Raw genomic sequence first — 12173 nt, 5'->3', positions numbered from 1 at the left:
TTTCAACATTCACGGCTTTTCTTTAGAGAAAAATGAAGCTGACACTATTCTGAGTAAAAGAAAAATTTAAAAATCATTCCTTCTTTATTCATTCTAGAACAGTAACGGAAGTAACCGAGTATCACATCAAAGTTTTTTCAAGAAACAAAACTGTCTTTTCTTTCAATACATTTATGAAGCTGATAATATATTTTTTTTAAACTTTGTTCAATATTGCTCCTTAAAGAGCATAAAATGTACTTCTACAGGGACATCATTTTATTTTTACTAACATTTTTAATATTAACCTGTCTATATCTTTGGATTAAAGGTCTAGAACCGAAAACACCGCTTGCTCCCCCTTCCAAGACCGGAGTTCGATGATACTGGCGTAAAATACAAACAAATCACTTTACTAGGTATAGGAGGGAAGAAAAGTAGTTCATCCATTTGTGCAAACTAGGAAATATCGCAATTTTGAGTTTGATAATTTTCATTAGGTTTTTGTTTAATCAAAATACAGTACTGTACTAACACTTAGTGTTTTTACTCACGAATTGAGCTATCCATTCGGACTTATTAATTATGCAGTGTATATTGTACTGTTACACCACATTAACGTACAATATAGAGAATGAAGTTAAATTGAAAAATAATCATAATACGGATATTTAAACACATTTTTTAAAATGGTGGCCGTTCATTTCGATACAGGCTTCAGTTCTTTCGTGCATATTATCGCACTACAGACTATTATACGTAATTCCAATTACAAGTTTCGTCCTTCGTACGAGTAACTCATGTTGAAATAATTCTGTACCTACTCTATAAAAGAGTACCTTACGTACTGTAAATTTAATCTTCACTTCTGCCCGATCCGCACAGATAAAATTACTCAGAAATGCTATCTACTGTCCGTTCAAGTGTTTTGTCGCAGGATCGTAAAGGGGGGGGGGAATCACGTGACAGTTAATTACTTAACGAAGCTGTTTTATTTAAGTTATTTTAAACAGTTGTATAATATTACGTAGACGTCCAATTCCTAATAGAAATTAATGTTTTCAGAAAAGAGCTAAGACAGCCCAACTACTAGACTTTACAGAGGGGCGAACAGAAGCAGGTGGGGGGAAACCGGGATGCGACGTAGGCAAATGGACGACAGTACCTGTGCGAAAATATGATTCAATATTGAAAGCTCTTTCGTCACTGGAAAACGCGAACATATTTCTGGAACTTACTATACTCACTAACTCAGTACTGCATACGCGGCCTTGGTTCTGTGTGGAGGGCGTTGTAAGTTTACTAGTAGAGAGGGTGGGAGTGAAGTACATTAAAAAACTCAGGTACAATAAAAATTGAAGTAAAAATAAAATGATGTCCCTGTATGATACAAGTTTTAAATATTTTCGTCCACATCTATGGAGTAACGGTTAGCGCGTTTGGCCGCGAAACCAGGTGGCCCGGGTTCGATTCCCGGTCGGGGCAAATTACCTGGTTGAGGTTTTTCCGGGGTTTTCCATCAACTCAATATGAGCAAATGCTGGGTAACTTTCGTTGCTGGACCCCGGACTCATTTCATCGGCATTATCACCTTCAATTCATTCAGACGCTAAATAACCTAAGATGTTGATAAAGCGTCGTAAAATAACCTACTAAAATAAAATAAATAAACATTTTCAAACTGAGCCTTTGGTACATTTTAAAGTCTGTATCAAGTTAGCACGACTTTTTTTACTGGATCATATTAGCCCTACTTGACCCTAGATCTTGCATCTCTTTTTGCTTCTGTTTTGACTAACGAAGTGATAGCCTATAGGCGAGAGATCCAAAATGTAAGTTAAAAAGTACCAGCTTGTGTGACTACACACTTTAATTAGAGTTATGCAGTGGATACGGTCCAAAAAAGGGGGAAGTAAATTACTATGCATTTTAAACGACCAAAGATTAACCAATCTCTTATTTTAATATGTAATCTCATGTATTAAGAGTTTCAATACATGTCTTCAACAGAGAGATTGGAAGACACAAATTTAATGAATTTTTACACCGGTTGGTATTTCATTAAAGTTGTGAAGTAGTTCGTAACGCATGTTTTATTGCATCAATAATTTCGGATTTGAGCACAATTACACGATGTAATTTGCTAGATGATTTTAAGGAAAAGGTTAATTAGAAGGTCATTGCCTGTGTTTGAACTTGTGTTCAAAGTATTGCCAGGGTCGGACGGGTATGCCGGACGATGACTAGAGAATCGTGAAGCCAACGCTCCAGACTAAATTTGGCCAGCCCGATTCTAAGATTAGTTCTCTCACCATACCCCACCCGGCAGAGTCGTGAACTTCCCATGTGTGCGGCTTCAGGCGAGAAGTGTTCCGATATCTTCACTAGCAACAGGAGGGAGAGTGTTTTATAGTTTCAAGAATTTTATAAAATTTTGATATTTATCTTTTATGTTTCCCTGATTAGTTAACTTGATCGTGAAGGGAGAAGGTAAGTTAAAAATTGATGCTCTGAAGAGTAATTGTCAAATCAGAATAGATTGCACCAATGCTCACAGTCACATTTAGAAGTACACGTGATAAAAGGTACAGTATTCTTATCGAAATGTCTATTGTAATAATTTTTCATCGAAATAATTGAATTATTTCTTTGCATGTGATTTGCAGTGCAAATGTTCAAATTTCTGAATACATCTATTATCTCACTGTTTCGTTATTTTATATACTTATTTTTTAACTTTAATGCTTATGTAAATGCTTTTCAAGAGTTAAAAATGTGTGCTTATTGTTATAAATAATGACTTTAATATGCAAATACGTTTTCTGTTACCTATATTCTGAAATGAGAATTATGCCATCAACATAGGAATCGGGCAGAATATACGAACCTGCTATGTATGTAGCTACGTTTCGTTCTTTTATAGATTAGTTTTCGAAAAGGAAATAATGAATAGGTACACCCTATGTCGAATGAATTATTTATGTTTTCTTACAGTAGATGTATTTTTCTCTTAGTTTTCTCGGAGCCTTAATATCAATATGGCAAATTGTGGCATGCATATTCTCATTTGTTTTCTAAAATGACAACGATAGCATTTTTATATTAGGTAAAATGAATTTAATTAAATAATTAATTAAACTACAATAATTGAGTTCTTAACGCAAATGATCATTTTCTATGCTTTTTAAGATACTCGAACTTCGTCATACAATGTTTATGTAATATTGTCAGGCACATTGTTAGTAAATATATCGTACTAGACTAATTTTAAGAAATTTATTATTTTATTATTTTTTATCGATTTGGTTGGAGCATGCATTAATTTGAGAAATGTTTTAATAATCTGTTGTTATTATGAATGCCCTCCATTTTGTGATCAGGGCATAATATATTATTAATATAAATATGGATGAATAGTGCTTTCGAGTGGTATGCAGTAATCATAGTCAGGGTTGCCATAAACTTTGGCACTAAAACCGGGACATATAATCAAAACACCCGCTCATTGTGCAAAAATTTATTTTTAGCTGCCATCAGAGAAAATTTGCATTCAAGATTTGCATTGTGATTTGGCACAGCGAAAATATACTGACAGATTTCCAATAATTCTGAATACTGTTTTGTAAGGTTTACAGTCGTAAAAAATTTAAGCCACTTGTCTTGAACTTTTCTGCTTTCCCATCTATGAACACCAAAGTTTGTATTCACAAAGATTTTCAAGCAAATAAACTGACCAAATATTTCAAATTCTGAAAGCTGCACTTTTTTCTTTTTGTTTTTAGGTAAGTCAATTCCTGTCTTCTATATCATTATATCATTTTATAGCACTATTTAAAGTTTTCAATAAGTTCGGCTAAATCACACAATAGATACAGTATATTGTAGTGACTTTAAAATACAAAGAAGCTGTAAACTAACTCAAACTCGGGAATCTGACCGTCCCGAACGATTTTGTCGGGACACCGGGACAGTGGACACGAAAGCGGTGACAATCCCGGAAAACCGGGACGTATGGAAACCCTGATCATAGTCAATCTATGTAAAATATAATTATGCAAAATTTATAATTCAGAATTAAGATCGAGACTCATGTTAATGTTAATCTACTTTTAAAAGCTTTAGTATGAAGTGTAGATATAATTTCAACCATTGCGAATAAATTAATTGTAAAAGGTAACATCTCTACCCATAAAACAATATTATTGTAAAAATTACGGCAAGTGTAAAGGATGGCGTACATTTTGACAGTTCATACATTCTATACTTATGTGGATGAGGTTTCCGGTAAGTATAATCGGAAGTAAGCGTCTCATAAAAATGTATAATAAAATTAAATTACACATTCTGAATATTTAATAACTGTGTAATCTTTATCACATTTAATCAATATAAAGCTATTTCTCAAATTGCAACATACTACAGTTAATTCCGGATATAGTTAACTCTGGTTGTAGTGAACATTCAACTATAGTGAATCTAAATCGTTGATCCTGACCAGCATACATTAAAGTGTGCATTAATATTTCCCTTTATAGTGAACCCTACTTCGATTATAGTGAATCTAAAAACTAGAACTTCCGAGAATATGTTCAGAACAAAATTTCAATCCTATTACTCCGTAAGTACAGTGAAAGACAAAGGATTTATTCAGCTTCCTGGAGAGCCTGAAACATTTGAAAGAGAATAGAATAGTGTACACAGTGAAGGATAAAGGAAGCATTAGTTCTGACTTCTTAAAAATAGGTTATTAATCAGAGGTGTTTAGGAATCTGAATTGGCTCACAGGGTTTTTCCGATCTCTGATAACGAATTTGAATGACGTCATGTGCGTCAGGAATCACACCGACAGCTGAATTGCGGCGAGAGGTGACAGACCAGTAGTGAGTGATTTCATAATCAGTGCACGATGTATTACAGTAGCAATGCCCAAGAAAATCGAGCCTTTTTGGAAGGGGTACATAATAACTCTTTCCGATACCAAGTACAGTTACGTGAAAATCATAGGAACCTGCAAAAAAACGTGGTTTCGTTATTTCCAAGAAAGGCATCTCGTGTGTACCTAATAAGACTGGCAAAGCTCGGATGGAATTAATTCCAGAGTGGAAAAAGCAAGCAAATCCACACCCGTCATAAGTCGCCGCACCCCACGAGATGATACAAATCAATTCCATTCGAGCTTTACCAATCTTATTAAGTGCACAGAAGATGCCTTTCTTGGAAATAACGAAATCTCGTTTATTGCAGGCTTCTTTTATTTTGATTTAACTGTAATTGGCATTGGAAAGGGTCGTAATGTATCCTTCCCAAAAAGGCTAGATTTTCTTGGGAATTTCTGCTATGAGTGGCCGTGCACTCTGATTATGAGATCACTCACTACTGGTCTGTCACCTCGCGCCGCAGTTCAGCTGTCTTGTGACTCCTGACGTATGCTACATGACGTCGTTCAAATTCATTATCAGAGATCGGAAACAACCCTGTAATCTAAAAACCAAAGCTGAGCAGCTAACCAAGTTGCTAGACAAGAATCAAGAGTTTTTGTGTTCGGAAGGGTGGCTGGACAGGTGGAGAAAAGCATGACATTACAGTTGGGAAAATTAGCGGGGAAGCAAATTCTGTGAATCGAGAAATTACGTCAGAGTGGTTGATTCCGGAGTGGCCAAGACTTTGTAAATGACTATTCGTTTGACGATACTTTCAATGGTGGCGAGACGGACTATTTTATCAATTAGCGCCAGACAAAACGTTGAAGTTTAAAGGAGAAAAATGTGTTGTGGTAAAATGTCTAAAAACTGAGTAACATTATGGACATGCGCTAACATGTCAGGGACAGAGGAGAGAGAGAGAGAGAGAGAGAGAGAGAGGGCACTGTAAAATTTGCTATGTTTATTTATTTAGAGAATAATTACTGCATTGCATGCATAAAAGTACAGTATTGTTCTAGTTATGTTATTTTCCATTCCTCTCAATTTGAGGTTTATTTATTCATTTTTCATTTATTGCCAGAAACATTACTACTGCATGTAAAGCAGGATGTCAAAGTGCCTGTACTACGTGCTCATACTACAAGCAATACAAATCCAACAAGGTTCACTTTTTAGCAAGGTAAAGTACAATCTTAGGGAAATGTTGTGCGGATTCTTGAGAGCACGCAGTTTAGGTGCTTTGATATTCCTGATGTAAAGCAACGTCAGTAGTATAAACACAGACACTTCGGTTTTAGTGAACATTGGATATAGTGAACGAAATATGCTGGTCCGCAGAGGTTCACTGTAACCGGAGTCGACTAGGTACCGGTATATCTTCTTCTCCGAAGTTTCTCTTTCCATAATGGTGGCCTGTAATCTTATGAAATATATATTTTTGTAGAAATATATGTTTTTAGTATCACTGATATCAAGAAATTGATTTTGGCATGTAGTCCATCTGTCCTCTGTTAGTGTACAGTGAACTATTGTTCATGTGCAAGACTTACAAGCTTTTATTAATGGACCTTTATTTGAGAAAACACACAATCTCGATGTATTCAAAATGATCTCTAATGAGTTTCTTCATAAATATTTTTCTTACATACGATAATGTAACAAATAAAATTGTGTCGGAGAAGTTAATTATCGCTTACACAATTTTATGCATCCCAATTGGAAACTCTATCAAAAATACTTATTACTTATTGAAGCTTGAAGATAACTATTCTATACGAATAATTTTGTAACTTAGCAATTACGGAAGTAGAGACAAAAGAGACTTTATTATTCTGTTTAAAAAATATTTACAAGAATTATGCTTTCAATAAAAAATATTCCAAAGAAAGTTACGGCTTTATAAATGTACAGATACGGAAATCAAATTTGGAGCTCTCTTATTGTAAGTTCAAGTTTCGCTTACAACACATTGCGCATGTGCAGTAAACAAGAGCCCCCGTATATATGCTACTTGTGGACAGTCGTGCGAAATTGTTGCCTACAAACAGGTAGACTCCCAACAAAACTCGCTCTAAATTGTAATTCCGTATCTGTACATGTATTACTTAAAAGTAAGATATCCGTTTAGCAGATGGAGAAAACACCTATTACACTTAGTAATATTTTCTACCAATACTTATTTCGTAGAAAACTACAATTTATGTTCATATTTATGAAATTTGTACTATGTACTTATATGATGACTATATTATTAATTTCTGAAACTAGATTTGATTTCAGATTCGTGGAATTAGATTTGCTTTCAGAATAAGAAAGAAATCAGTTCCCATCCCGTCGTTAGTAGCCTTTATTACAATGGAAGATAGTGTGTTCATAAAATCTCAAACTTAAATTATATTACATCCTAAATGAGGAAAATACATTATGAGGACAGATACATTAGATTTAGGCCCTACTCGTACGTGTGTTTACTCTTATACATGTATGTAGTAAAATTGTTCACTGTCATCTGCTAAAGAAAACATGACCTGTCCATAGCTGAAGGCTACATGTTGGTCTATATACCGATGTTATTGTTGTTGCAGTTTGGTCTATGCAGTGAAAGTGTTTTTAAATTATTCACTTTTAAATACACCCCCGCAACATGTCATTATGTGAAGATCCATATAATTTGTTACATTTCGTTTTGTTCCGATAATAGATTGTACTTGTGTATATCATTGTTTCCTCTATTTACCCGAAATCAGTTCACACATACAAGTTCTTAGAGAACACACACATCATACACATATGATATCTCACCAACTTAGAGACATAAAAGTTAATGTACGGCCGTTATCCGACACTCTTATCGTCCCTAGCAGTTCGTACATGGCCGCGTCTCACAATGTACAATTTTCCCAATCTAGGTGGACAAAAATCAAATTTCGACTTGTTTAGTTAGGCATAGGTGAATATGAATTCATGTTCTTTAACATTTGGAGAATGTTGTGAGAAATAAGCTTTTACTGTTTTATCAGCGGCAAGCTATATTTAGAAGGGTATGAACAGTGAGTTCTTCCTAACACTTCTAGCTTCTGTTCAGCCGTAGACAGAGAGACTTACTATGTGGGTGAAAAAGAGCCGATTTATGGTGATTTATTGTGTTGTGAGACATGGAATCTGTTCAGATAGGTACGTTCTTACTAATGTAACTTCAATTACAAGTTTGTAAAGTATTATTCTTCTTACAGAAGGGTTTAAACATTACAATTGAAAAATATATATTTTTTTTTTAAGTTCTTCAAATATAATGTGAGTTTTAATATAGCCGGTCACGTCCTGTTATAACAATTCTTTTACCATTTAATACAGCATCATTTAGAGTGTTGAATCCCTGTTTTAAAGTTTGCTCGTTCTTGCGCATTTATCAGTAATTATTTTTTTTCAGTGGCGGGACATCTGGTAACTTTTGCATATTTGGCTTAACAGCAAAAAAGAATCATGGAATAAGAAAATTTTTAATCACTTGTGATTGTTTTAGGTCTACAAAATTATTCACATGACATCGAACATCAGGTTAAAAATACATTGGACACATTTTTATCTAACCTTAACAAACGCACAGTGAATCAGAACGCAAATCACTAGCTGGACAAAATAACTTCTCTGCATTCCAACGGATTGTTACGAAATTTTATCAGTGGCGTAGCGTCAATGTAAGCTAAAAAGCTTAGCTTCCCCAGTTAATATTAATTTCATAATAAACGGCAGTTTATGGAGAAAATTATTTATTAATTTTAATAGAATTTATATTTACGCGTTAAATATTGTGATGCGGCAGCTCAGGATGATTTGTGATGCAGCAGTAAACAAGAAGCCTGCACACTTGAATTTTTTTTAGGACAATTGTATTATCAAGACTGACTTACGAACAAAAGTGTGATTTAAAAAACAAATGACCGACTCCCTTGCTTTCAATGAAGGACACAACCAAAAGACAGACGCATACTTACGTAATGATACTAATATTGTGATTTCTCTAAGTATGACAGGGAGTGAGCTAATATTATACATATACGTGTCTATTTATTTATTTATTTATTATTTTGCTAATGATTGTAACATAAAATATACAGAGAAACTTTAGCTTTGTTAGGAGATATGTGTAAACCGTGAAATCATATTTTACTACGTATCATTTGAGGTCATGCCTTATTGGTGTTACTTACGAGGTTCCAACCAATCTTCGACTGCTGACTTGAAGTCGACTACTATTAATTTTAAGACTGTATTTTTGTAATACGTTTTCTCATATTGCATGAAAGACAACTTGAGTTAGCTTCCCCTGCTCAAAATTTCATGCTACGCCACTGAATTTTATACATGCCTTACAGTTGGCGCATATGTTTTGTGTACAAACTCTGATTACGTTTGCACAAGAAAAATTACCTCTTTATAGCGGGTGCATTTAAACGAAGTTAATAACTTCTCTCCTATCTAACAGATTTTTATGAAACTTTATACAGAAGTGACAGGTGGAATATTTTATTGTTTGTCTACGAAGTCTGATTATGTTTCATAAGAGGAACTGCCCCTTTATAGTGGTGCATTTAGACAAAATTAATAATTTTTTTCCTAATAATATATTTTATGGAACTTTGTATAACAATTAGGCCTACAGGTAGATACAGATGTAATGAGAATTTGTACATAAAATATATGCTACCTGTAACTCCTGTACAAAGTTTCATAAAAACCTGTTGCGTAGGAGAGAAGTTAATTTTGCGTAAATGCACTCCTTGTAAAGAGGTACTTCCTCTTATGGAACCATAAATATAGTTTGTACACAAAAAATATATTCTACCTGTAACTTCCGTACAGTGTTTCGTAAAAATCTGTTAGATAGGAGAGAAGTTATTATTTTAGTCTAACACCACCCCTAAAATAAGGTGGTAGTTCCTAGTACACAAACGTAGTCAGAGTTTGTACACAAAAAATATGTGCTATTTATAAGGTCTGTATAAAGTTTCTTAACAATCCATTGGAATGCAGATAAGTTATTAATTTTGTTCAGCTAGATTTGCGTTATTGCACACTGTGCGTCTGTGGCTCAAGTACAAGCACGCTGGTCTTCATCCAAGTGGCCCCGGTTCGATCCCCAGCCAGGTGATGATGGAATTTGTGGTGGACAAAGCAGATGTTGGAGAGGGTTTTTCTCGGGGTATTCCCGTTGCCATCTTTTCATTCCATCAACAGTCTCCACCTTTCCTAATTTCATGTATCATCTGCAATAATAAAAATAGACTGGGGTGAAGTGTTCGGAGTAATACTGGTTTCCGATTATATAGAGAGGGCTTGAAGTTCCTGGGGCTTATTAGGCTACTCGGAACCTGACTCTTTCGAGGGATAAAGTAGAATGGCCCATCTGTCAGCGTCGGATTCACGAATGCCACCCAGGCCACCTGTTGGGCTTGGGCAACGTGCCTAAATGTATGGACCCGACCTGGGTCAAGCTGAGTTCTGGATATGACGTTGCAGCCATTCGAAGATGTTGATGTTTACATTTTGATTCTGTTGATACAGGGTAGTCTAATTACAAACGAAATATTGAGTAAAAATTTGTATATGCATTCCATGGTCATGACGATGACGATGACGATGATAATGATGATGATTGACGATGATGATGACAGTAATTATAATTCTACCTTTAATACTGCATTGTTGTTTTTATTACTCATTATTGTTATTCGTATTGTCAAGAATAAATGTTTGTAGCCTTTCTTAAACTGGGTCACGATTTTCTTTAAATAACTTTCTTGTAATTTATTTACAGAGTGGCACAATTTTGGGTGAACCTGATCAAATATTAAATCTTGGTGAAACATTCATACCTTATCAAGTATTTTTGGAGTATGTGTTGGGATTAGGAGAGACTACATTCAGGTAATTAAAACTAATTAAATTAACAGATAATAAAAAATAGGGTACTTCTGCTTTACACTATCTGTTTGCTTCAATTCTATTTAAATTATTTTGTCATGCAAATATCTTTATGTATATCGGTATTAATTTATATTAATAATACATACTGGCATTAACTGTTGATGAAATACATCTCAAGACATGTAACTATTGAAAATCTCATGTGCTAATTATCTTATAGCCCAGGCGCATATGACCTGTTCAAGCATAATTGCAACAATTTTACAAATGAAGTAAGCCAGTTTTTGTGTGGAAAAGGAATTCCCAAATACATTCTTGATGTTCCAGAAGAGATCCTTAGCACGTAAGTATATTACACTCTATTTAGTTATATTTCACATTATCACACCATGAAGACCATACATTTTCCTTTTTTATATCGGCATATTAATTTAAAAATTACAGTTAATTGGTCCACATTAAATTTCATTTTTAATATATGAATTTATTTTTAACATTTGAATTTCATTTTAACTACATGAACTGTAGTAATAACTCTCATTAGTATAGAAACTAACTGATGTCATATTTAAGTGCAGAGTATGATACGAGGTTAATTGTTTTCTTGTCTACTTTAATTATAATTCCAATGTAGATCATGAATAATTTGTATTTTATTGTATAACCAATTCCATTAATGCCGTCACATTTTGAAACTGTGTTTACAGTCAGTACTTCTTTCACCTCCCACTGTTATGCTAGTAAGTATGTGTACAAGGCACACAGATAGCCCTTCCTATGAGCAGTGGCGTGCCGCTGCACCTCTGACATGTTGGCATATATTGCTAACCAGTTCTAATTATGTAGCTAGTACTCTCATGAACACCACTGAAAACCGGAATACACAAGGCAGACGAGTCAGTTGCACGTGCACGGTAGGGATGGTGATGGAATGCGGAGTTTCGTTTTCAGTATACGACTAAGGAACGAGACGGCATTAATGGAATCTAGTGTACCAATGTGCAGCATCGTGATATGATATGAATTTGGTTATTCAGAAAACAAGTTATGATTGTTGTTTAATGATAGGCCTACTACGCCAAGCAAGATTGAAAGATTAATAATAAGTAAGAACGAATAAACATTTTCTCACATATGATCTCTAATAATTACCGGTATTACATATTTTTTTTTAACGTATATAGAGTGTCTGACTTAGGCCGTTCATAAATTGTTTTAGACATCACGCACAACACGACTAGGGGTCAACATACGATAATTTTCGTCATTGAAATTTCCTAATTCGCAGTGCTTGTATTTTAGTTTTAGTAACGATTCAAAATAGCAAAAATAATAAATAGATAT

The 12173-nt window shown here is 34.4% G+C and overlaps 1 protein-coding gene across 5 annotated transcripts in view; it reads left to right on the top strand.

Annotated features, from left to right (window-relative positions):
- The window catches only part of LOC138700920 (uncharacterized), a 205283-nt gene that overhangs the window by 160925 nt on the left and 32185 nt on the right, over positions 1–12173 (top strand). For 4 of the 5 annotated variants that reach the window (XM_069827378.1, XM_069827352.1, XM_069827361.1 and 1 more), the window contains exons 4-5: positions 10720–10829; positions 11050–11172. In XM_069827378.1, the coding sequence (XP_069683479.1) occupies positions 10720–10829; positions 11050–11172 (233 nt within the window). Of the gene's footprint in view, positions 1–2286; positions 2470–5982; positions 6082–10719; positions 10830–11049; positions 11173–12173 lie in introns of those variants that run through there. The other variant, XM_069827386.1, reaches the window with a different exon arrangement.

Source organism: Periplaneta americana, chromosome 1, assembly GCF_040183065.1.
Source record: "Periplaneta americana isolate PAMFEO1 chromosome 1, P.americana_PAMFEO1_priV1, whole genome shotgun sequence".
In the NCBI taxonomy this organism is placed as follows: Eukaryota; Metazoa; Arthropoda; class Insecta; order Blattodea; family Blattidae; genus Periplaneta; species Periplaneta americana.
Note: the sequence above shows the minus strand (reverse complement) of the source record. Positions and strands in the feature narration are given on the sequence as shown.